This window comes from Pocillopora verrucosa, chromosome 11, assembly GCF_036669915.1.
Source record: "Pocillopora verrucosa isolate sample1 chromosome 11, ASM3666991v2, whole genome shotgun sequence".
In the NCBI taxonomy this organism is placed as follows: domain Eukaryota; kingdom Metazoa; phylum Cnidaria; class Anthozoa; order Scleractinia; family Pocilloporidae; genus Pocillopora; species Pocillopora verrucosa.
Window position 1 is genome coordinate 166632 of NC_089322.1, and position 27780 is coordinate 194411.

Consider the following 27780-nt stretch of genomic DNA (forward strand, 5'->3'; position numbering starts at 1 on the left):
CGATCTCTTTAAGTGCGGTCCAGGGCATTTCGCATCGGAAAAAAGTTTTCTCTCAAACTTTGCCCAATAGACTATCTTTGGTAGCAAGTAAATAAAACCACATTAGTTTCTGGAAATACATTACAATAAAATTTTTAGAGCTCTAAATAATAAAAACTTCCAAAGGCCTTTTTTGACCTCTTACGACATCGAAAACTTCAAAAGTTGAAAAGCCCGGTTCTCGTATCACATCGCATGCAGCAAAAAATCTTTTGTATTCTAAGACTATGTGATATGTAAGGTGTATAAAAAGTATTTCAATTTTGATATTCGTTTATTCAGAGGTTCGTCATAATTTATTTAAAAACACTCGTTAGACAGCTTTCTCAAATTGGTCAAAACGACTGTTTCTTTCTTGGTTGATATTGCTCAATTCCAGACCAGACCATTGAACACTCCGCTTTATTTCTTCAAACAAGACGTTTGGCTGCAGAAAAATATAAAAACATCCTGCACTTATCAATTTTCCTCGCCGTGGTGACTTTAAAGTTTTACCGATTTCGCTAGGTTGACAGCCGATTATGCAAATGAGTTCATTGAGCAACCTCCGACCGTTTTATATAAGTAGCTCGATAAATCTTTGATTTTAACCATTTAAGTTGGAAATATAGTAGGAGAGAGCTTTAGACCACACGGATTAATACTTTAAAATTTTTAAAAGGCCAAAATTTGGCAAATTTTACTATCTCGTGACGAAAGACGTCAACAAAACGTATCGAATATCATAATTTGATTAGCTTTAGGTCAATATTATAATGCAAACTCATTTTAAAAATTTGGCTTATGTTATTTTATATTTGAGTTCTGACAGCTTACGCTATTCAAACCTCTATGAACAATTCAGAACCGAACCCCAGGATTCTATTCGGTGTAACCGGCGATAACGGCGCATTCTAAAATACACCGTGACCAGCGACTCTGTAACGTAATTCAATTGTGTTATTATCCTGAATTGCTTCTCTCTTTCCTTATAGGTACAAGATGCATGTTAATCACTTTTAGGAGTTGTTGGGTTAATAGGTAAGAATTCCAATTCCTTAGTAGCCAAACTTCAAAGCGCTATGATTGCCTGTAATTAATCTCGTACCAAGATCCTACGGTGTAACAGCTGATTGGCCATGAAATATCTGGGTACAGGAATGCTTAGAAATACATAGAATTTTCGATTTTACCTGTACTTATTCCTGAAAAATATTCACTCAAGATAAGAGATAAGACGTCTTACCTCTCTTTTGGCGTGGAACGAAAATCAGATAGTGGTAAGTTATCCCAGCAATGATTGCTAATCCAAGCATTCCAGACAAGGAAGCTAAGGCCATGCGGAACATAACGGAGGAACCGTCGAACAAGTCTGTACTTGATTCCACATTTTCATCTGGAGGAGCAGGCTGCGAGAGACCACAAGAAATAAGCACAGAAATGAAAACTCGACAGTAACAACAACAGCAACAACAACAACCACGAAAGTATTTTTAATCAATTAAAAAATACAGTCAAAGAAAAAAATTATACGGGCCAGGTATAATATGTGACCAGCCATTATTGATCACCTGCAAGGAGCTTGAAGTTTTGGGGGGATCGCACGGTTTTCAGGGGGGAAGGGAGGGGATCAGTCGTCGCTAACAGAACAGAAAGGGGATAGGGAGGAGAAGCGATTTTATAACCTATAGGGGAGGGTAGTGGGGTTATGGAAAATTGACCGACAATGTAGGGGATAACTAGAATACTACAGAGCCTTTGGGTAGGATCAGGCAAATGTTATTGTGACACATCCAAATAATACTATTCCCACTTCCCACTCTGACGGGAAATTATGACTGTCCCTTAGATTTAAAATATCTTAGGTTGAGCATTAATATAAGACCCTGGTGATGGAAGAAGTTTGCAAACATTCATCGGTCTGATGGGGGTAGGGTTGTGGTCCGGACCACGTACTTCTCCCTGGTTTTATCACTGATAATGAGTCCACCTAGGAAATACAACTCCATTTTAAAGAGTCACTATTGGTTGCATTAACTAAGCCTTTACTTAACAAACAGGGAAGCCTTGATTGTGCTCTGTGCAGTTGTAAAAGCACGCAGGAAGCGGCCACAGCACGAAGAAAGTGTAGGGAGGGTAAAAACCTTCAAAACTCGGACTGTCCATTTCACTTTCTCATTGAGGATTTTCGTCTCTGCTCACGTTGTAATAGCGCAAATTACGGCACCTAGCATGTTTGCAAACCTTTGTTGGGTCTTCTTTCGCTACTTGTCGGCTCACTTATTCCGAAATTTCACTTTCAGTTAACGAAAAAAAGGTTTGAGAGAAGTCCAGGAAAGGGTTCGACATAGTACAGCTTAGCAGATGGCGCGACAACTTTAGCTCAGCTCAATGCTCGATGCTCTCATACAGTATTCTCTTTCAGCTAGTGAAAGCGCGCGTTATTGAACTTTAATATCAAATATTAAAATAACAACTATGAATTTCACTTACATCAAGTGTCTTTGTCGAGATGGTTATCATGTGGAATATATTACTCATGTGCAGGTTGATGAAGTCCCGACATCTCTGCTCCACATTCACTGCTGCTCCTGAAAGAACAACTCCATAGCCAAGTGGCTGGTCCAAAATCTCCTTCACATAGATTCTGTCACTGAAAAGTTCGCTCTTGTGATCTGCAGCAACGTACGTGTCTATAAGGGCACCCTCAATTTCTCCATCCTCGAGCGCTGCACGAATTTCTTCAAGATTTTTATATTTCTTTTCTGTGGATAAAAACAATTAGAAAAAAATTTTTTGCCTTGCACATTTTAAAATTCTAATCTGAAGGACTATTAACAGGTTATTTCAACTCCTAAATAAGAGTCGAAAGGGATTACGGATTACTAAATTTTGTCCTACTCTGTTTCGTAATTGGTCATTTAATATAGCACACTCCATTCTCGCGGCCAATCACATGCAAAACTATAGCGACTCGTGACTAGGTTACTTCTGTTTATTTCGGCATCTCTCTCGTACATGTTAGCTTTTAAGCGCGCGTGCAACTCGCGTTCTCGCAAGCAGGCTTCGGAGCCCCCCCATTTTTTCAACCCACCAGATATACTCACAAAATATCCTAATGACCAGTAGGGATTAGGGATTCATGTTTTACCTTCATTTACTATTGCATTCTTTAGGGTGCCAATTCGATGTTCCGTGGAGTTTTGAATTGCTCCAATCTAAGTTAAATTCAAAGAATTACTATCAGAACTGATATTTACTGAACGTTTTAAAAGGGCATGCTCGATTACGCTAAGTCTGTAAAACAGTCATTTCCAGTAACAATGAAGAGTTATTATTTCCGTAACAATGCTGTAACTATGTCTGTAACTATTTCCGTGGCAAGACCATCAGTAATGCGATCGCTACATTTTCTCATCCAGTTCATGTACCAGTTTCCAGTTCCCATTAGATTCTGATATACGGCATACGTAATTTACAGTCCCTGAAGGAAATGGAATCCACTCCTTTGTTTTTTAGATAAAACTAGAGACAAGCAGCGTGAGATTTCAATTAGTTAGTAAAGTAAGATGAAGTAATGCCATGTAGCCTGCTGTGCCGCGTGTATAAGAAAACTGATTATGTATTTACAATCGAAACGCACCTTTGCACCGTACAATTTGATTGGGTATGGAACGTTGACAATCGTCAGCGCCGATGCAATCGCACTAATAAGAATTGAGATAATAACGATTCCAGTGAGGGTCCATGCGATACCAAAAATACGGGCAGGAACAGAAGAGGGGAAACGGTCTCCATAACTGAAAACAAAAACAGACAGACAGTCAAGTGAACATACAGAGAGGAGAGGAGGGGCTTGGGTTCACGATAACGAAAAATGGCTGCTAAGAAGTAAACACCGATAAGAGATTCGGCAGAAATAACAAATGTTAAGGGTTTGCTTACCCAACGGTAGTCATGGAGACGAACGACCACCAGAATCCTTCGCCGATACCTTTGCTAAAACAGGCTGGAAACTGATCTGGGTTGTTCTTCATATCCTGAATAATGAGATAGGGAACGATGACGAGAGAAACATTCCCAATGATTTAACTTCAATTAACAAAACAAAACAAAACGAACAAAAATTTGAAGTCTACTTAGGTTATAAGGTACACAGCACTATTGAGGTGCAATCCACGAAAGCGATATACTTCCTTATGGGCGGTTCACAGACTCAGTTAACCCTTGAACTCCTAAAGGTGATTGACATGCAATTTCTCCCTATAGTATCCATACTTTTTCCAGAAAACAGGTCATGAGAATATTCACATCATTATTACCATTATTGCATTATCTCTTGAAGGTGGTGAAGTTGAGTCCAAAACTCTACTCCTAAAAAGCTTTCGTTTTTTGAATGAATAACAGCGAAATAAAATATACTCACCAAAAGCCATATAATGAACCCGGAAAGAAAGGCCATAAATGCAGACAGTAGTACCAGAGGAAAGCACGAAAACACAGTGCTTACAATGTTTCTTGCAGCTGCTCCTGGAGTCCTCTTGGCGGCGACAAAAGCCAACCCAGGGGACTCCACAAGGTTGACATAAGGGTGAACGCCCCCAAATCTTGTTACGTATCTGTTGCCGTACATTGGAAAACTTATTTGTGGAACTTCATCGATGTCACCAAGAACGTCTACAAGGCTTTCCTTGCCGGATCGCTGTCCATTTCCGTTTGAAGTCAAGTTGATTTCGGTGAAACCGTATGCAGGACACTCTCCACAAGCTGAATAAATCATATCTGTGACAATGTGACTAAAAATGCCATCCAGAGTGTTTCCTTTTAGATTCGCTTTTAGATACGGCGGGGTTGACCAATAGTTCGTGTAAAGAGTCTTTGGACAGCGACAGGTTTCTTTAAAGTAAACGAAAAATATGGATGAGAGATATTCACCAAATTGTTAGGGACCGATAATTATTCATCGCCAGGGAAGTGGGGTCCGTAAGACTTTACTTCTATCATAATAACATTGACCTGATCCCCCATAAGGCTCAGTAGTATTCATTAGTAGTCAATGTTCTATAGTCCACTCTAACCATTCCCCCAGAAAATCATGCGATCCTCCAAAATCTCCCTCCCCCCAACCCCACCCTGTGTTTAAGAATGATGGATCTCTCAATATTGACATGACATGTTAAGGAGGGGATAAGTCCAAACATCTGTAATTCAGAGAGGCTAGCTATTCAAGCATTCGCTCAGCTTTGAAACTCTCTATGGTGGACACTTTGTACATTGTCATTAAACTCAGTGATTACAGCGTTAAGCTATTCCAAATTATTTATACTTATACCTACCACCATAGATATATTCACTATAAGGCCCCAGGCCCTTTTGAGTAAAAGCCGCCACTTCGATTTTATAAACCGAGTAGGTTTGAACATTGAGTACTATCCAGAAATCAGTTGATTTTGCTATGGCCGTCTCCTCCAAGTGAACTACATTTTTCTCGGCTGTCTTCACCCTTCGGTACTTTATGGAATATCCCATCAACAGACCATTCACGTGACCAAACGGCACTTCATTCCAGGTGACGTTGATGGAGTCTGCAGCCTTTAATCTCTCAGCTGTCACGTTTTGTGGAGGCTTACTAGGTACTAGAGTAAAGGCAAAAGCAAAACATGTTGGTACTATAATTGAAAATTTCTACCCATAGAAAAACGATGATTAGCAAGCGATTAAATGAGTGAAAAGCCCCCTTGGGGAGTTTTCTCTCACGAGAGTGCATGGAAAGATACATACATAGACGGACGATTTTCTTAGCAATGTAAATGATCATCGCACACCGACTGTATGTCGGCCATAAGATAAATACAGTTTTTAGTGGGCCCCGTGACCTTCTTTTCTTTAAGTAACCTAAATAAACCCCAATTTGGTCGAAAGGTTTCCGCCGGCTACCGAAAGTTTTAAAGAGAGATTGAAAGTCTCAAGAGATTGAGAATAGATTTGTAGTTAGATCATTTTCTACCAAAAAATCTTCAACTCACCATCACCAAATGTGGTAGCATTGCGAGAGACATTTTTTCCACATCCTTGAGATGTTCTCGCGCAGATCACAACTTTGTACGGAGTGAAATATTCCAGGTCACTTAAAACTGTTTCATGTTCGTTGGCATCAAGTGTCTTGTTGTCCCATGCCGATGACTCTTCATCCTTTGCGTAACTAACTTCGTATCCCATAAGTATCCCGTGTACGAAAGCTTGGCTGATTGGCCCCCAGGACACATGAATTGTACTTGAACTTGTTGATTTGACAACAATGTCAGGGGGTGGCTCACTTGGCACTAGGACACAATACATGCTTGATAACGTAAAGAGGCCAGAAAGAAATGTTAAAGTTCTTCATAGTCTTATCTTCCTGAACTTACCATCTTCTTGAGTTCTTACATTGACAGCGTCACTTGGCACCCCATTGCCTTTACTCGAAAAGGCAAACACACGGATGGTATAATTTGTGAACTTTTTCAAATCCTCCAGGATCGCTTCAGATGCATCGAGTGGAACTGACTTCATGGTGTTAGTCTTGAACTTTTCGTTAGCTTCTTTGTAGACGATCATGTTACCCAGAGTTGGGTTGGAGTGATTTTGCCTCCACTTTATGACAATACTCGTCGATTTTGTGCTGTTGGTTTCCAAAACCACAGGAGCTCGTTTGGGTACTGGGAGATAAAACAAAAAACCAAAAAAACAACAACAACAATTATGTGATCAGCAGAAGTTAACATACATTTCGATTGCCTCTTATGATTTATGAAAAGGAAAGACGCAAACGTGACATCCCTCTTAACAACTTTTAGCTTCCTCCTTATATTAAACAAGAAGATTCCATGTTGCCATAGATCTTTTCAGTAATAGATCGCCGACGTTATCACTGAAACGATAGCTGATGCCCTGGTAAATGCGCGCTTAATCTAAGCATGCGTCATTCATTACACAGACACAAATAATTCCTAAGCACTCTGGCTGATAAACTTTGCTATCCTTACCGTTACTGGTTTCGATCTTGTCTAACTCAACTGGAATGTCCCCCAGTAATCCTCCTGCTATTTCCTCCAGGAAAGAGACGATCTGTAGCGAGTCTATGCTCTCGTAGGTGACGTTAAAACTACAAATTACACTTCCTTTCCTATAACAAATGATAGATTCGATTACGATATGCAAAGCCAAACCTTTTTAAAAAACGGATTCTGATGACCCTAAACAACGTGTATTTAAATTCATTGTGAGAAGAATTGCACGGCTGTGAGAGGTAAAAATAGGCTATTGATCTAAAGGGTTTACTTGAACTTGAGCTCATCAACTTTAACATTTTCATTCCTCTTGTGGTAAAAGTCCTCGACCTAAAAGAGAAAATAATATAGACACTTTTACCGAGCCATATATAATCAAAAGCTAACGAAATTAAATTCAACTTATTTGAAAAATCAAAAAATTACGAAAAGAAATAATAAAAGTGATATATTTACAGCTTTTTTAGTTCGATTCGCAAGTTCCACGTATTTTGTACTTCCTAGCTCCGCAAGATAATTTTCCCATGTTTCATCTCTTAGTTTAACCTGGTATTTTACATTCTCCGCTGAAAAGAGAAGAGAAGTGAGCAGAAGCTCTTTTTTTTTGTTCTTCACAGTTAATGGATATCTGATGCTGTAGGGGCCGCCTGTTCAAACCAGATTGATTGCCAGAAACACTCAGCACCGAAAGCAATACAGCTGAACCTTACATGTCACTTCTCGAGTGAAACTTTGACTGAAAAAGGACTCTTATCTAGGATGAAAAGTGACCTCCATTTCTTTTTCGTCACCTCGTTTGACCTTTGAGCTTCAAGGTGCAACACTTAACATGCTAATAAAAAGAAGAGATTGAGAATTCTTCCACCTGGACACTTTTCTTGGTTACAGTGCTCGGACTCATAGGTTAACCCTGTGCAGTTTTTCCCACCAAAAGCTGGCCTGGGGTTATCACAAGCACGCCTCCTTTTTCGTGTTCCGTTATTACACGGCTTGTTACAGTTCGGCCATGGCGTCCACAGACTCCAATTACCATGAACTACATAAATACAACGTATGATGTTAAAGGCAAAGTGACGATATTTTTCCTTCCATCCTTGCATCTTCCAATTCATAAGAGTTTAACCAATTGTGGAATTATGTTTGCTAAATGACTTTGCTTAACCCTTAACAACCAAGAGTGACGAACATATAATTTCGCCCTAGAGTCTTATCACTGGATCACACATGCAAGCAATAAGAATAAAGCAAACAATTCTTCTTTCTAAAAACAATTTCTCCTTTCAGTGCCGTAGGAAACGAGAAGAGAACACTGTGAAGGATGTGCATACCGATTTTAGGGTTTACTTTAATCAACCATGAAAGGTGCTACATGCACATCACAGTTGGTTCCTCTCGGACTGTCCGATCACGTCTTTGCAATTGTAGAGGTAAAAATTAATAAGAACTTTAGAAAATTTTTTTATAAACCAGATCAGTATTGGATCAATAATTATTTGTAGGAACCAAAAAATCTTGTGTATGTGGAATTGAATTCTTATTTCAGAATGGATGCAATAACGTGGTAATTGATCTTGGTTTCATGCAATTTTGCTGTGAAATCATGCTTTTGATTTTAAATCAGATTCGGATTGCACGCTCATTCAATTCAAAAGCACGCATATGATTCAAATTGAAATATTCATTTCGCCGAGTTCTCTGTTTTGCTTAATGAAAAGTTTAATCGATGGCAACTTTGTTTGGCTTTTTTTTTTTTAAACATTTTTGATCGTTTAATAAGCGGACGTTTCGTGGTCGTCCGATTTTGTTAATCTTGAGTTTGACTAGGGCCCAAATTGGCACGATTTCTGTCAGTTCTATTGTCATTGCCAATTAAGGTGCCAAGAGATAATTAACACCACAGTGGTACAAGTAAATCTCAGACAAACTAACCTATCTTGCTCTCACATCTTTTACCAATAAATCCAAAGGTGCAATTGCAAATAAAATCCTTCAGACTAATGTCTCTGGAGCAATTTCCACCGTTTCGACAAGGGTTAGGAAAACAAGGATCGTCTGTGAAGACGTAAAAACACAGCGTAAGTGACGAAGAAATGGCGGGACCAACTGGTTAAATTTGGCATGGAAGATTTTTGCCGTTCTTGCCTTAACACAAGTTGGATTCAAAACAGACTGACATAAATATATAAGGAGATCCCCACTGGTAAATGAGATTCTGAGACAACTTTCCTTTCTTAGAGAAAAATATCGACATCCACGTCATGGAATTTTGCCGGATGTCTAAAGTTTGACTCATATTGCGTCATAAGGTGGCCACTATTATCAACAAAACAATGAGATCATAACGATGATAGTGGCAATTGCGACTCATCATACGATTCAACATGGCAACACACGCAGAATTCTAGTTTGAAAGGAGTCTATGTCTAGTTGGATTTTTCTCGCACTAAGTTCTTCATTTACTACAAATATATTTTTGAATAATTCAGCGACGAGGTGTTCCATTAGTTGAGATTTCCTTTAGGATATATGTTTTTAGAATATGCATCACCTTTTAGAAAGCCACAGTTAAACCCAATATAGTCCGTTGTGCATTTGCATGTGTATCCCAAAGCAGTATCCTGCTGCGTACAGTTTCCGCCATTTTTGCAAGGTTCGGGGTTATCTGAATCTGAACACGGATTGCCTGTTGAAATATGTCACTAAGTTAATTGCAGACCATATACTTCGACAACTCTGTAATTCAATAGGTAAATCGTAAATTATCAAGTTATAATTCCTTCTATTTTTATGTAAACCTGGTGTAAGAAAGACAATTTATAACGCTTATTGTAAAATTTTCGAAAAAGAACCTTGTGAATAAAAGGATTGGTGAATAAATTTAGTGAAGGATTGATTGACAGATCGATTGATTGATTTATCAATTTGTTGGTAGGTCGATTGATGTTTGAGCAACCAGTATGACCATGCCAATGACCGACCGACTGACAAGTTGGTTGTTTATCTTTCTTAACGAATGAGAGGCTTAATGTGCTACTGATTCAAAGACTGACTGTTGGCCTGACTTGGTGTTTGACTGACTGTCTGAATGACTGACAGATCGGCTGACCGACCGACCGACCGACCGACCGACCGACCAACTGAGCAACCTAAAGACTGGTGAGGTGAATGAGATAGTAATGGAACGAGCCAACGGGCAACTAGATGAATTAGTGACTGACTTACAGAAAAACAATCGGAATGACCAATGGATTGAATTAATATAATAAATTCCATGAAATGTAACCAACTGATTGACCGATTGAACTCTTGCCCTGAATATATGGAATCATACAAACTAGGACAGCGGAGAGAAAGTTATCAACTAAGAAAACTCTTTCACCTCTTTGAAGGCCACAATTAAATCCAATATACCCGGAAGGGCAGCTGCATTCAAAACCCAGTGAGTTGTTATTTGGTGTACAGGTTCCTTCATTGAGACAAGGGTTGGCGGAACACACATAATCTGTTGAAAAAAGCATAACTTTTGAATACTATGATGTTAAGATACGAAGTGTTTTATCGTACTAGTTATTTTTAAGCGGATTTCAAATATATTCCAAACTTAAGAAAAAATTAACACGGTTACCAATACCTCGATCTAGAGATTTTAACTTATTGAGTTCTAAACTACCCCATCGTCAAGAGTGTGCTATTGGGTATTATATACGACTAGAAAAGAGCCCAGAGACTTATAATCAAAGGTTAATCGTGCAGCCGGATTTCATCCGTTTCATACGAAAAACTGCACCACGTTTTGAGCCAATAGGATACAAAAGCAATTTGCTAATCTGGCCTTGGGCAACACCGTCCCCCACACGCAAGATCCTTTACATGCATGTTCATTTGGTTCACAGTCGCTCCTCGTAAGGTATATACCCTTTTCTCTGATAATCTTAGCTGTGATATCTCTGCAAAGTTTATCGTGCAGAAATAGTACAAAAAAAGCTTTATATAGAATATGATTCTGCTACTAGTTTATTCGCTGAAAACTTAAGTTTGTATACATTCATTGCTTTAAATCTAAAGGTCTCCGAAATTTTTCAGATTACCTTGTTTATATTCACAGAAATAGCCAAAGAATCGTGCAGGACAACTACATCTGAAATATCTTGTGCCATACTGTGAGCAAGTTCCTCCATTCAGACATGGATGAGACTGACAGTTATGAACTGATAAAAAACAAAAAATTGAACATATTTATATCTTTCGGCTGCTTAGGGCCTGTTATTGGTCTCTTACGCAGGATTATATGATCGAGTGTCTTCCTAAAAAGAAGGTTTTACTTTGAATTTAATTCATCCTCTAATGGAAGGACGAGTTCAATATATATTTTTCCAATACATTTTTTAGATTACCTCGTTCATGTTGACAGTAATATCCAAAGAATCGTTTAGGACAACTAAAACTACATCCATTGCTTGAAATCTAAAGGTCTCCGACATTTTTCAGATTACCTCGTTTATATTCACAGAAATAGCCAAAGAATCGTGCAGGACAACTACATCTGAAATATCCTGTGCCATCCTGTGAGCAAGTTCCTCCATTCAGACATAGATGAGACTGACAGTTATGAACTGATAAAAAACAAAAAATTGAACATATTTATATCTTTCGGCTGCTTAGGGCCTGTTATTGGTCTCTTACGCAGGATTATATGATCGAGTGTCTTCCTAAAAAGAAGGTTTTACTTTGAATTTAATTCATCCTCTAATGGAAGGACGAGTTCAATATATATTTTTCCAATACATTTTTTAGATTACCTCGTTCATGTTGACAGTAATATCCAAAGAATCGTTTAGGACTGCTAAAACTACATCCATTGCCTGAAATCTAAAGGTCTCCGACATTTTTCAGATTACCTTGTTTATATTCACAGAAATTGCCAAAGAATCGTGCAGGACAACTACATCTGAAATATCCTGTGCCATCCTGTGAGCAAGTTCCTCCATTCAGACATAGATGAGACTGACAGTTATTAACTAATAAAAAACAAAAAAATTGAGCATTTTTACATATGTCGGCTGTTTAGGGTGTGCTATTGGTCTCTTACGCAGGATTATATGATCGAACGTCTTCCTAAAAAGTATGTTTTATTTTGAATTTAATTCATCCTCTAATGGATGGACGAGTTCAATATATATTTTTCCAGTCACGCTTGGAAATTTTGACCTCAAATTGGGCCAAGGAAATGTCCACTAGATTCCAGTCCTTTTAAGGCCAAATTTCGCTCGGCCATTTTCATGGCGACTCAGAGGGACCCGGGGAGTCATCTATTTTGCCTGTTTGCGGGAGACTTGTAATGAAAACAAACGTTTGGCGCTAAAAAATAAAATCTATTCCTTTCAAGCTTTAGTTTGATATCTGATTCATCGACTTTGTCCATATTTCTTGATTTTTGCATTCGTAGTGAACACAGGGCTCCAAAGAACGATCGCAGTTACAAATATAAGTCTTCAGTCGACTTCAAAAACGGAGGTAAATAATGTTAAAGCACTCGTTTTGCTCAAAAAGGAAACGGTAGAACCACAGAAGAGATATTGATCGTTTATAATTTCGAGTTGAGCGGTCATAATTTTGCTTTCATATGTGTAAAAATTTGTAACAAAAATACTCAATTTTAATTGAAAGGAAATAGCCTGTGGCCCATGACCGTGGCGATCGGGCAATGGGAAGTAAGAAGAGAAGAACCCCTCGGAGATCGCTTGCATTTTCGCAGAAGAAACGATTCCCTGTAGCTGAACTAGCTAGAGAAAGGGCTACCCTTCGAAAAGAGTATCTGTCAAAGAGTAAAGAGCTCTCTGCTCTGAGAAAAAAGTTAGAGCGCCTACAAAAAAATGGCGAGAAAATACGAGAATGTGTGGATCAGCTTGAGCTTGAGGTGACCCCGCCAACTCAAAGCCGTGCGACAGCATTTGAAATCTTGCAAAACACTTCTACAAGTAGGAAAAAAAGCCAAACTGAACTCACTGGAGAGGGTAAATTAAATTTACCGAGACGAAGTGCCCACAGAAGGCAATTAGAGACCCTAATTGCTGCTTCAGAGGTGAACGGAGGTTCCGTGGAAGATAGAACTCCTGCTCTTGATGGAATGTTTTCCACTGTTCTCAAATGTGGCAAAATGGCTGATATTTCTAAATATTTCGATTCTTCTAAAAAGCTTAAAAGGGCAGCTGCGATGAAAATAAATGCTCAAGCGAAGGAGTACGAGGAAAGCAATGAAAATTTCATCCGTTCCTTATCTCTACTGTATGCAGGGGGGATCATTGGAAAAGTAAAATACCAGCAGGGGAGATCAGCAATGGTTATGAGACATACTGGGAAAAGAACCATGAAAGGTTATCTTTCAAGGGAGAGAATCAAATTTGGCTTTGGAGTTCCCATTCCAAGGCCACTTGCTTACAGTGCTCTCATGCACAAAATTGAAGAAATCAATGTTGGAGAGACCTTGTCAGTGAGAGAAACACTGTGCACTACCTTACCCAGGGATCAACGAGTTGATGGGGTCTACAGAGACTTAGAGACAATGCTAATTATGCTTAGTCAATTTTACTTTGAAACAAATGAATTTAGAAAGGACAATGACAAACTTAATTGGTTTGGTCACAAAGAAGGATCCTTTAAAGTGGCAATTGGGGGGGATGGAGCACCCTTTGGGAAGTGGGATGAGTCAATGTCCTGGTTGGTGAGTTTCTTAAATGTTGGGCCAAGAGTGGCTAGCCCAAATGACAATTTTCTTTTATTTGGTGCCAACTGCAAAGAAGACCACCCATGTGTAGAGCAATTTACTCTGCAATTAACCTCCAAGATTGAAGCAATTGAGAAGAAAACATATACAGTGTCAGAGAAGCAAGTAACCTTCACTTTTGAACTGGTTCCCTCAGACATGAAATTTCTGGCTTTCCTTAATGGGGAACTTAACAATGCTGCCACTTATTTTTCCAGCTTTGCAAATGTATCAAAAGAGGACTGTGTTACACTGAATGGAAAATTTGGGCTAATGAATGATTGCAAGTGGAAACCATGGCCATACAAAGATAGATTAAACATTGCCAAACAGGTAGAAAGTTTTAAGGCAAAGCTTCCCTCCAGCCTTGCAGCCTCAACAAAAAGAACAAAAATCACCAAATTTATTGCCAGTAATAAATCAAGGCAGGAATTTCAGCCACTGATTGGAAAGTTGTGTGATAAAGAGGTTGTAGAGCCCCTTCACCTTAAAAACAATGGGGTACAGCATTTACACACAATGCTATTAAACCTAGCAATTTCTTCAAGTAACCTCCCACAGAAGATCTCCAGCCTATCAGACCTATCCCCAGCATGTGCAATGTCAAGGTACATGAAGGCACTAGAGTGTGATGTAAAAGCTGGACGTTTGAAAAAGCAGCTAGGAAAGTGGATGCTGGAAGATAGGTCTAAGGACAAAGACTTTTCTTACAGACTGACTGGAAAGGACTCAAGACTTATTTTGCATGGGTTTATGTACCTTGTGAATGCCATCAGGGGGGATTCAGATGATCCCAAATTGCTTATGAAACTTTTGTTCATTGTTTTCATTGCAATGAAGCTCAGAGATTGTGCCTCCATTTTTTCAATGTACCACATTACTCAGCCAGCCATTGATGAACTCAAGGTCTTAGCTCGGGATTACTTCACAGCAGTCACACTCTTCACAGGCACTGTATCAGGGACAGTTTGGAGCATTGGACATTTGGTCCCAGTTCACACCCAGTGGGTATTTGAGAAATATGAAACTGGATTAGGAGTGAACACCATGCAAGGGAGGGAAGCCAAGCATGTTCAAATTGCCAGCTATGCAAGAAACAGCCTTTATAAAGACCGCTGGAATCAGGTATTCAGGCATGATTACATCAGTAAACTTTGGCTCCCTCTCCGCCAGCCATCTCTCTTGACATATCATCAATCAAGAGACAGCCTCATCCCCAATCGCATTACCACAGATGCACAACACTTTTGCTCCTGTGGGTTTTCCAAAGGTGAACACGACGACAAATGTTTCTTTTGTGGTCATAAATTCATGGATGAGATCAAGAAGTCTGTTGCGGAGGGAAAGCCTACTAGAGAGTGTTTGAAGTACTTGTCTTAACTTGGTCGTGGCTTAGTCTTACAAGCCTAGTGGCCCATGACTGCCAGAGCTTATCCCAGTTTCCGTAGCATGAAGCAACTATTGTCAGGTTTCCCTGACAGTTTGCTGGTACCCATTTATACTCCTGGGTGGAGAGAAGCACTATGGAGTAAAGTGTCTTGCCCAAGAACACAACACAATGACCTAACCAGGGCTCGAACCCGGACCTCTGGATCCGGAGTCCAGCGCGCTAACCACTAGGCCACCGTGTCTCCGACTAACTATAAATCGGAGTCAAAACATTGTACCAAAGAAATAACAGAATTGGGATCATGTGTCAGACACTCTCCGGCTACCTCAATTATTTTCATAATAATAACAAATTCTGAGAGCGTGAACCTATTTTAATAACCGGGAAAGAAATTTTATTTTAATACATACATACATACATACATACATACATACATACATACATACATACATACATACATACATACATACATACATACATACATACATACATACATACATACATACATACATACATACATACATACATACATACATACATACATACATACATACATACATACATACATACATACATACATACATACATACATACATACATACATACATACATACATACATACATACATACATACATACATACATACATACATACATACATACATACATACATACATACATACATACATACATACATACATACATACATACATACATACATACATACATACATACATACATACATACATACATACATACATACATACATACATACATACATACATACATACATACATACATACATACATACATACATACATACATACATACATACATACATACATACATACATACATACATACATACATACATACATACATACATACATACATACATACATACATACATACATACATACATACATACATACATACATACATACATACATACATACATACATACATACATACATACATACATACATACATACATACATACATACATACATACATACATACATACATACATACATACATACATACATACATACATACATACATACATACATACATACATACATACATACATACATACATACATACATACATACATACATACATACATACATACATACATACATACATACATACATACATACATACATACATACATACATACATACATACATACATACATACATACATACATACATACATAAACATACATACATACATACATACATACATACATACATACATACATACATACATACATACATACATACATACATACATACATACATACATACATACATACATACATACATACATACATACATACATACATACATACATACATACATACATACATACATACATACATACATACATACATACATACATACATACATACATACATACATACATACATACATACATACATACATACATACATACATACATACATACATACATACATACATACATACATACATACATACATACATACATACATACATACATACATACATACATACATACATACATACATACATACATACATACATACATACATACATACATACATACTTTTATTGATGCTCCCTAGAAAGGGTTTTTCAGCTAAACACAATACAATTACAAATACAGATTTAAATTTAAATTAATTAAGAATATAAATGTAATTATAACTATAATAAATGTCAAAAATATTCTAAATGTAACGAATATTCTAAATGTACAGTGTTGTTAGTAAATCTGCTTAATAGTTTCCTTAAGAGAATAATTTTTATTGTTAGGGGTCTGCCAGAGACTGTTCCCCTTTTCTTTATTTTAATTCCACTGAGGGCATTGCAACAATAACATATAAGACAATTAATGTACCCACAATTGTGTTAGAAGTGTATAAAATCATAAATATAACATCTATTACATATATGTTGTTGTCTCGACTCGATTACAATTTAAGAATGTACCACTGCATCCAATCAATACTGGAAAAACAAACTGCTCCTGTTTCAATGCTGAATGATGCCAAATGCATTCCAGTACCCGTAATGGAAATTAAATTGTAAAATTTCCTCTTTAAACTTGTATCTCATAATTCCATTCTTCCTGTCGTCAACAATAAGTTTTACCACCCCTTTTCCAGCTCCTAGCTCCTTTGTAAATGCTTCGCAGTCCTCAAATTTATTGAACAAAGCACACAGTCTTCTCATATTTGTGAATGTTATTGTCACTGAACCGGGTTTCTCCGAAACATCTACACCATAACTTGTGCGATTTACGATCCCTTTGTTTAATAGACTGAACACTTCCTGCGGCATCGGAACATCGAAACAGATCACCCAAGGATGGATTTTACTCATCCGTGGAGTAAGGCGTGTATTAATTCCATTCTTAGCTATTATCATTGTTCGTTCCAACATTGGATATACATGACTGATTTCATGCTCGTGTCGATAGCGAAGGGGACCATATTTTCCTTTCACAACAGCTTCGGCCAGTTTCTCTAGTGCGTTAAATGTCTCATCTAGATCTTTCAACTTGTGAACATTTGAAATCTGGCGTTCGAATTTCGATTTCTGCCGCTTTAATGCTCCTTTGATCCCATTAAAAAGTTCTTCTTGGTCAGGCTCACTTTGGGACGCCATTTTGATTTGTTTGTGTACATGGGCCCAGACCCTGCGCGGCCGAAAGAGTTTGGCCCAATTTGAGGTCAAAATTTCCAAGCGTGAGTTATTCATTCAAACATAGCCCTGTTTCAATGCGTAGCTCTCAGTAAGAGACACAAAGGGGTTGGAAATTTCACGATCAGCCACGATGTACTCACACTATGATTGTTTGTGCAACAAGCGTTCGCATCTATTTGTTGTTGAATCAGACATATCTTCCTTTGACTCTTTGGTGATAGACTTGTAGGAAAGTAATAGGAAAGAAAGATGTGCAAAAATTAACTACAAAAGAGATGTTTATTCACTGAAAACTTAAATTCGTATATTTTCATTTCTTTAAATCTAGGAGTTTCCGGTATTTTTCAGATTACCTCGTTCATGTTGACAATAATATCCAAAGAATCGTTTAGGACAACTACATGTGAAATATCCTTTGCCATCTACTGAGCAAGTTCCTCCATTCCGACATGGATCAGGCTGACAGGTATAACCTAATAAAAAAACCAAAAAATTGAACATTTTTACATATGTCGGCTGTTTAGGGTCTGTTATTGCTCTATTACCCGGGATTATATGATCGAGCGTCTTCCTAAAAAGTATGTTTTATTATCAATTTGAATCATCCTCCAATGGAAGGACGAGTTCAATATATTTTTTCCAGTTATTCATTCAAACATAGCCCTGTTTCAATGAATACCGCTCAGTCAAAGACACAAAGGGATTGGAAATTCCACGATCAGACACGATGTACTCACACTATGATTTTTTGAATCAGACATATCTTCCTTTGACTCTTTGGTGATAGACTTGTAGGAAAGTAATAAGAAAGAAAGATGCGAAAAAAATAAATGCAATAGAAATGCCACTACACAAATTTCGCTCAGAAAAATTAATGTGTTTAGAGAACTCTCCCAATTAAAGCCCTTCGAGTTTAATAATGGAAGATCATTTACCTGATGGAATAAGGCAGTTTTCTAAGTGAAAATCAATGGACCAATTTACGAGCAAACAAGTCCAACCCTTTGACAGGAAGTGTTAGAGCAAGGGTCGAGAAATTCATAGCTTGTTCTAGCAAACAAAATCACCAGTTATTTATCAGTTTATGCCTAGGAAATGCTTTTCCCGACTGTCCATCGCTCTTTAAGCTGTATGAACTAGGACGTTTATAGTCTCTCTTTGCTCCCACCTGAGTAAGGGACTTGGAGAATTGATTCAATTATTTATTATAAAGGATTCTGGTCAGTCCAGAGTAACTAGCCTGTTAGGAACCCATTCTAGATCAGTGGTATTTCACCCAAGTGGTGAAAGGTACTAGTAGGGTAAGATTGGTTACTCATTGGACACATTGCATTGCGCCCACCGTTGTAAATTGAGGTTTTACGCTATTTCATACCTATCTCAGTTCCACAATTAAAACCAGCGTATCCAGAAGTACAATCACATTGGCTGTACGGCCAGGATTCTATACGCTGACATGTGCTATTATTACGACAAAAGCTATTATTGCATGGATCACCTGTGGAAAGAAAAGAGGATTGCAGTATGTACGTTTGGATTTACATGTTAGAGCAGTTGTAATATTAAGTGTAATCTTTAAGCAATGAGACCTCATAGTAAGAATAAGCAACCCTCTGAAAATGCCGGAAAATATAAGGGGAAGGTGGAGGGAGGGGGGGAGGGATTCAATTTGAGATTGGTTTCAGCATTTTATTGGTTGGGGTGATAGCGCGGGTTTTCTAAACCAATCAAAGAGCGAAGTAAAACAAAACAAAAACAAACATGGATCATTTTCGATACTAAATTGAAAACGCTCAATACCGGGATAACCTTATATTATCGCTCGCCAAAAACTGATGTACAGTTCAAACCATTTTGCATAATTTTTAGCAACCTTTTTTTTTTGTATCTGTTTTGTTTGATCGTTTTATGCTTGTGCGTTCGTTTCACCTTTCACCCTTGTGGTTACTGTTTATTTTTCTTTGTGCTTTCCACGTGTCTGGACTATACTTGGGGATATTTGCATTACCTATCTTGAACCCACAGTCGAAACCAGTGTAATTGGAAGGACATGTGCATTTGAAGTAAGGCCAGGATCTGACTGCTGAGCAGTTACCTTCATGTAAGCAAGGTTTACTAAGCTTGCATAAGTCACCTGTGAAACAAATGCCGACAGTTAGTTAAATGGTTAAATTAAATACAATTTATGGAATAGAGAAATGGCAAATAGGATTCACTCTGGAGTCATGAATTATTTGCTTTTTTAAAAACAAAAAAAAAAGGGTTTTGATATCAACCTTGCAACATTTGCATTTTTGTCAAATTGACAGGCAGCTTTTCACAATTACCTTCTACCACTTCAATGTTCATTTCAGAGTGTAATTTCCATCTCAGAGCCGTAAGAAAAGAGTTGAACGTGATGGTGATCGCCATTACGATTTGGTTATCAACAGGACAGTGTAGGCGTCTTGCCTGTGTAATTCGGTAGTACAACCTATACGGGGAGCGCTGTTGTAGAGATTATTGGTTTCGTTTTCTTGTGAAAACGTCTATTATTACTTTCATATTTAAAAACAACGTTTCCGACCTGTATTTTCTCAATTTCTCTTTTTTTTTTCATAGGTATAATTCACCGATAAGAAGACCTTGTTGATGAACAGATCGGTTTTCCGCTTCACGGTCGCCCGGTTCTTTTAGGAAAGCGTGCATGTTTAATTTCAGACCAAATTGGATTCTTCTCAATCCATTCACAAACATTAACCACCACTTCATCTCGATAAATATTATGGTGCATATTGAACACTAATGGCAAAAAAAATAAGCTTATTTACCTAATCTGCAGGTATCACCGTAAAATCCATCAGGACAAACGCATGTGTAGTTCTCGTTGATATAATCAGGAACGCATTTGCCTCCATTCTTACATGGCATGCTCAAACATAAGTCTGGGGAAATCAAATAGGCGAAAATAAGGAGGATCTTCTATCCCATTCGAAAGTTGTAAAAAAAGAGGAAACATTCACGGCAAAAAAGTATATGAGATGTCGAATTGTTTTGCAAACTCCGTCAGATAAAGAATATAAAAAAGATGACGTTCACGTGGTGCACAGGAATCGAACCGTCGATTTAAAGAGCGCAAGCGCTACCACTACATCATACGGACTGTCGTACTTATTGCTTTACAAATTTAACAGGGTGAGAACACAATTTACCCTCAACGAAGTAGCCATTTGCTTTGCATCACACATGTTGGCTCTTATTACTTCAAAAAGCTTGTGCTTGTTACCTTCAAAAGTTTATGCACGATTTCAGGAGCAGAGGACTTTGCTCGTTCGGCCCGTTTTTTTGCAAGAAAATGACGAATTCAAAAATGAAGGAAAAAACTCAAACACAGCCTTAAATTATGGACAACAAGTCGAGACATTCCTTTATGCTTGGCGATTTAGCGACCGAAGTTGCACTGGATACTGAGTATCGTATCAGCTTAGTGTATCGGTGAGCTAAAAAGCCTTAAAGCTTTGGACGTACTTCCCTTACAAATCGAAAGCAACTTTAAGAGGCGTCTCATAAAATTGGCACGGTTATCGTGTTATATCGTGCAAAATTATAAGCAATATCTTAACACGTTCCTTTGTTTCTACCATGCGAAGCAAGACAATGGCTACGAAGTTAATGAGGCAAGTAGCTAGCACGCAGCTAACGTGTTAAAAGCTAGTTATTTTTCTTTAGAGTGCGAGCGTGCCGTGTGCGTGCGTTCACCTTATTCCCTGAAATCCCGCGGAGGGTCACACTTACAATATATATTTTCTAAATGTTTAACTTTAATCTGAATACAGAGTAGCGATCGGAACATAGACAAAAGTATTTTTAGAACTATTTTTGCAATAGTGAGAGCGTCGTATGTTAATTTCAGTGTGCATTACGGAACGATGTGAGAGCTATTCACACAATAGCGAGGGTATATCTTTGTGGACTTTTGACCACAACACAGAACAAAGGATATTCAATAAAATACTACGTAGCCTGCGTGTTTGGCGCGTCAAATGTAAAGTGCTTTTGGGTTAAACAGTATCACTCGCGAGAGAAACCTGTTCTGGTTCATGCACCTCTATGTTCTGATCGCTAGTCGGTACTCAAATCACCTTTACACGTTTAGAAAATATATATTATATGCGTGGAATGAACTGATTATTTGGTGAAATGATATGACTGTTGAGTGGGAAAATCTGACTTGGAACGATTTGGCCATGGAACGAGATGACCGGATAGCCTTCAAACTATAAGATCACCTTGCCTCTTACGATCAGCCAACAGTGAAAAAAAATTCAGCGATATCCATATATATAATCAGAAATTACCATCTATTCTCTACCTGTCATTTAAATGAGTGTTTACATCCACCTTACCTTTACAACCATACAGCTTCATCCTCATTTTTATCTTTCCTCTCCAAGTCAATGGATAGATACGGAAGAATCTAGCTCTGATGGGTGTCTTAAGTTTGTTGCGAACAAAAGATTTGTGTCTATTTCCAGTGAAAATCTAGAAATTAAGAAAGATACCTTGCTTACTTTATTTCTGGCCTTAAAAAGAATCATCTAACAGCTGAAATACTTACGAGGTCTTCGCTCTTGTTCCAGCAGAGTAAGAAGACTGACATGCTCGCTACTCTGGAAGTCATATATCAACAACTTAAATTAATGTACCTCAGAAAGGTCATTTTCGCACCGTCAACGGGTAAACGAAAACCATTAGAAACGATTAGTACAAGATACTTAGACCTGAGTGGATTTCTACAAATCAAACTCCTATAGAATGAAAATGTATCACTTATATGAGGAGCTTCTTGGGGTTTCAGTAAGACTGATCTCCAAGGAGGGTTACTTTCTCGAAACAACTAATCTTCACGTCTCCATAACTGATCATAACCATGGAAAATTCAGCAGGGTGGTCTAGTTGGTTTAGTCCCTCCCCCCTCTTTCTGTTCCATGAGACCTGTGGGTCTGCACAGATTCTCAGAAATGTTTTGGGTCTGACGCAAGAAAACATTCTGTGTCTTTTGATTTTACTGTATGATTCACGCTATTTCCTTGACCTTGGCATGCCTTTGTCCTCTCTCCGTGTACCACTGCATCCGAACTCTGTAGCCAAAATAACGCAGCGCGTATGCAATCAGCCTTCCTCGTGTCGCTATCCCAGTAACCCAGGTGTATCCATTATGGAGTTCAACCTGAAACCATAGGTCTCTATAAAACCAGTAGGGTTTCCAAGTGTCCCCCGCTCCTCCTGTCGCTTCAAGAAGCAGGCTCACAGGACTGGGTTTGATCCTCCAATCTTTGATTTCACCGCTCAGAATACCAAGAGATCTATTGCACCCTGTTATACACGTAAAATCAAGGCAAAACATTTATGTGTGAAGAACTTCCAGTGCACATGTAATGAATAATTGTGGAAAAGGATCCTCAACTCTACATTACCCTCAAAGCGACAGTCATTTCCAGAGGATCCCCAGTGACAACTGCAGCGCTCAGAACCGCTGTAACAAGTTCCACCATTCTTGCAAGATTCCTTCGAGCACGGATCTGTAAACGATTCAAAGCTCTATTGTGGATTTATGCTACTCTTTGCAAGTATTTCCGTTTCTGATGGACACGAAAAAAGGAACAATCAAACAGAATAGAACATAAAAACGATGAAAGAATTAACCAGCGATTGGACTTGAGAAATGAATGAATGGATGAAAATAAGTAAATGTATAAGCGAATGCATCAATGAATAGGTGAATGAATAAACAGATGAATGGGCAAAGGAATGAGGGACGGGAATCGAAAATGAGAGATGTTCTCCCGGGCAAAATGGCGAGGTTGCATCGAACGGTCTGCCAGAACACTTTCAAGTTTTCTTATTGCTGTGGCATCGAAATATTTCGCCATTTGTGCATGAAAATGGCAAGAGGTATCAGAAAAGTTTTAAAATTTCTTCATGGGTTTCCTCTAGACATTGCACTTGATATGATTTGTACGAGCAAAGTATACAATGCTAGAAAAAAAAATCTTGACTTAATTAACTAAAAAACCGTGCAGTATTCAATGATGATTGCCACGCACTCATCTGTTTGTTTTGCTTTGCGCCTTTTTTCTTTGTCTCAAGAAATCCAAGAGTATTTTATCTGTCTGAATCATCTAGGTGGATGATTTTAACTGAACCCAAACTTTTGATGTTTTACGTTTGAAGTTAGCAAATCGGAGACTATTTGTGTCACTTCTTCTCTGGATGCTTTAATCTCAGTGTTTTGGCGCCATTTTGGATTAACTGAATTCGTGCCTCGATTTCATGCGAGAGCTTTGAATCCGCTCGTGTACTGCAGGTTGATTAGCTTGGGCTGAGTGGCATGGGAGGATATTTAAGGAATTGTGACACGTGGTAAAGAATGTGACATGCTACACTTCGGAACTGCAATCCAAGCCACCATTCAATGTTTGCACGTTAACTCTACGTGTGATTTTGGTACGCCGAAACAAAAAAAATTCCATTCCTGAGCTTATTGATTACATATTTTTTAAAAAATTTCTGTCATTTGAATTACATACTTGGGCTTTTATTACACTCGATTGTAATGATCCTAAATAGCAGTAGCAGCCTAATCCATGACGTATGAACTGCAGGTATATCTAATAAATTTAAGTAGTCTATACCCTTTATTACCCCTTTTCGAAAAATTAGAGCCACTGAACAAAAGAGACGATTCTTAGGAAATGTCATAGATGCACCCAGTACATTTACAGCTTCCATGAACCGTTGTAAGATATCCAATTTTACTGTCGGGATGGATTCAATTCGCTCTTCTGATGAAGTCAGAGATTTCCCTCATTACAAAAACCTTAAATCCAGGTAATAATAAAAATATGGAATAAGGCAGGTGCTATTTTGAATCATATCTTAAAACATTGATGAAAAATATTGACAAGGAATAACAATGGGTGCCCAATTGTTTATGTCCAAAAAAAAAAGATTACAAAACAAGTTAGTAAAGAATAGCGGCATTTTGAATTTTGGAATTTTTTTTAAATAAAAAGTTTAGGAAGAGCTTTAAAAATTTCGCTTATTTCGTTTGTTTGCAATAAGCTATAAAGGTCCATTCACGTTTCTGTTATACAATAGCTCAAAGGCACAGACCTTGATCCTAACTTTATCCCCAAGAAATAGATTTCATCGTAAAAATTGACCATAACATAACTTTAAGGGTAAATCCTCGGAATATAAAACTTGCGAGGAAAATTCATCAAATACCTTGAGCTTGTACTTGGCAAAGAATGAAAACTAGGACCAGGAAAAACTGTTGAGAAATAAACACAGTATTAGTGTCCGTTCAGGCAAACTTAATGCGCCGAACACAACATGTGATGACAAATACGCGGATAGGTTTCACACGCAATTGGGTTTTATTTAGAGTATTTAAAGGAACCATGCGGAAGAGATAAGTGTCTTTGTTAAATGATGAAAACAGAGTAATTTTTAGAAAACAGCTCTTTATGACATCTATAATTAAAACGGTGTTCCATGCGAAGAGCTTCCGTTCAAGGTAAGTAATTTATCACGAATGAATCTAATTTTGCTTAATATTATTCTTGTCTCGCTACTGCCACGAAATTGTCTGCTATCGCAGCTATCGTCTTTAACTTTGAAAATTTTGTTTCCTTCTATTTTTTTTTGTTACATTTTTGTCGTTGAGCTATGACATTTATTCTTGCATGAAACTTGTTATTTTAATTTTTTAGCAAAAATAACATAACAAAATCTCCGCAGGAGGTAGATTTTAACTTACGTAGCCACTGAACAGAACAACAGATCTTGAATTTTTGAGTCACTCGCCACAAATTTTGAAAATAAGTTCTTTAATCTTTGAAATAACCAAAAGAATTACCATACTTTATCCTTTCAAGGTTTACTCACTGCCCCCTCCCCCACTCTCCTTACTCTTAGCAGGAGCATATGTCATTATTAAACAGTCGGGCTATGAAATTTCACACCACATCTTAAGGACGCTATAAATTTCAATGGTTTTGTTTCTACGAGAAGTACAAGGCAAATATGGTAGAAAAAAATAAAATCCATAAACATTGGTGCATTGTTTAAAATTAAAACTTACCATCTCAGTGAAGGCGAATGGTCTCAAAATTGAGTAAGTCATTGGTAAAGAAATTACTCTCAGAATATCTTCATTAGGAATAATCCAGCTCTTCAATTTAGACGACTCTGAATCAAGGATGTGAGTGGCGTACTTTTAGTCTCCTCCGGCTTATTTTGCAATGTCAACCTGATGTCTCTGTGGAAACGAGAAACGCTTTTGATTGGCCAATGTTTGGGCATCTATCGAAGTTGTGCGACTTAAGTGATGGGTCGAAAAAGGAAGTTGGAGCAATGACGTCACCGAACTATTTCAATTTTTGGAGTTCAAAGGAAAAACTAATCAATAAAACAATACTTTGACAAGAAAAATGAGATGATCTTACTTCACTTTGCTGTTTTGCAGAGGACAACTGGGATACTATTTTTCTATTTCTCTCTTACTCTTGAGCGCAGTCGTTTCAGTGGGCAAATTATCTTAAGGAGCACACTCGAAGATGTGTTTGTAATTTAGAGAATATCAGCTAATTTAAACAAGCTGTAAGCTTTTTAATTAAAGAAACTTCAACATCCTTGAGCGATCACGCAACAAAACGTGTTCTATTCACTCGTGGCAGGTGTTCAAAAATATGATCCACCATTAACAGAGTCGCATAACGAAGAAAACGCAACATAATAAACATAAATGCAACACATAGTTAACTTTAATTGCCCGCTTCGACTCGAAAAAAAAAATCTAGGCGAATTATTTCCGATAAACTGCAAACTGCTTTTAAGAAAGCATTAGTCCCAGAGGTGAACTGTTATTTTTGCCATCTTCCATTGTTTTCTTTCTATCAAATAAAGGGGGTCATACTTCGCTTGGTCCTCAAGTCGGGCTTGCGCCGCCTATGATTCTGACTGATGTATTGCATCACACGGAAAAAAAAACAACTACAGCTTCCTACTAAATTTTCATGTGAGGTATGCGCGAAGGAACCTATCGGCAAGCAGAGCTTGTCCTGTCACCATCACCATCACGAAGCTCGCAGTGTTTATTTATTAATTGCGTCTCAGTGGCTCCTACAATGATCTCTCGTTCGGAAAGAAACGTTTTTATAGAAAGTGTGGTGCTGCGTCGGTGGGGGAGTATAATAGGGTAATTTAGTGTTAACTGCAGAGTTGAAAACGTAAATTGACCACCGTAAAGAGTTTAAGAGGCTGTCCGCGAAAGAACCGACCACTCGAATTTCGGCGGATCACAGGATTCTTTGAAATTTTCACAGTGAGATGATTACTCTATTCTATAGGCAAATATCGGATTTAATTGGTTCGTAGTGCTATTTCGTCAAAATTTAGCGATGATTTGCAAGGACGGTCCAGGACAAGGAAAATTCTTTATGCGGGTATCAGCGGCCATCCCGAGCCGGGCAACCCAAGGGCAACCCACGGGCTTAGCAGGGGATTTGTAGCAAAGGCATGCCCCGCACGCGGGGCATTAGAGCGCTTTTGCGTTTTTGGCAAAATACCCCGGGGCCATACCCACGGGATTTGCACGTAATCTGCTGTCTCAACGTTCAGCGGTTTTTGCCTTAGGACAAGCAAGCTCGCTCGCAATGTGCGTTTGACAAATCGGGAAATCTTGGCTTTTTTTATTTGTCCTTTGCAGTTTATTTTCCTGTGTACCATGGTCAAGTATTGTGCTGTTGCTCTGTGCCGTAATGGGAGTAAGAAACGACCTGATCTCATTTATTTTTGCCTTCCTACAAGGCCCAATGAGCGTA

General features: G+C 38.2%; 1 protein-coding gene and 1 long non-coding RNA gene across 2 annotated transcripts in view; one reads left to right on the forward strand and one right to left on the reverse strand.

The window, feature by feature from the left end:
- LOC131773421 (uncharacterized) overlaps positions 1-27780 on the forward strand; it is a 134632-nt gene that overhangs the window by 60147 nt on the left and 46705 nt on the right. The gene's annotated exons all lie outside the window — the stretch shown is intronic.
- Positions 435-26476, reverse strand: LOC131797634 (uncharacterized). The gene is made up of 30 exons (XM_066174753.1): positions 26409-26476; positions 26040-26216; positions 25181-25226; positions 23368-23472; positions 22986-23266; positions 22297-22432; positions 20722-20835; positions 19920-20045; positions 19287-19409; positions 18265-18384; positions 11966-12085; positions 11561-11680; positions 11156-11275; positions 10447-10569; positions 9616-9750; positions 8997-9119; positions 7933-8103; positions 7524-7633; positions 7339-7397; positions 7044-7183; positions 6426-6716; positions 6045-6341; positions 5355-5654; positions 4445-4914; positions 3964-4058; positions 3662-3818; positions 3170-3236; positions 2512-2783; positions 1265-1427; positions 435-466 (listed from the first exon to the last, which is right to left on the reverse strand). Exons 2-30 carry the CDS (start codon positions 26079-26081, stop codon positions 450-452), a joined length of 4443 nt encoding a protein of 1480 aa, XP_066030850.1. The 5' UTR covers positions 26082-26216; positions 26409-26476; the 3' UTR covers positions 435-449.

What these genes read in the sequence shown, in the direction of transcription:
- LOC131797634 (XM_066174753.1), bottom strand. Translation starts at nt 26,081, where the DNA reads ATGACTTACTCAATTTTGAGACCATTCGCCTTCACTGAGATG. An exon ending in GAATGCAATAGTAAATGAAG is followed by an intron (nt 2,784 to 3,169) that starts GTAAAACATGAA and finishes TTTTATCCACAG; the next exon opens with AAAAGAAATATAAAAATCTT. An exon ending in TCTCGACAAAGACACTTGAT is followed by an intron (nt 1,428 to 2,511) that starts GTAAGTGAAATT and finishes GGTCTCTCGCAG; the next exon opens with CCTGCTCCTCCAGATGAAAA.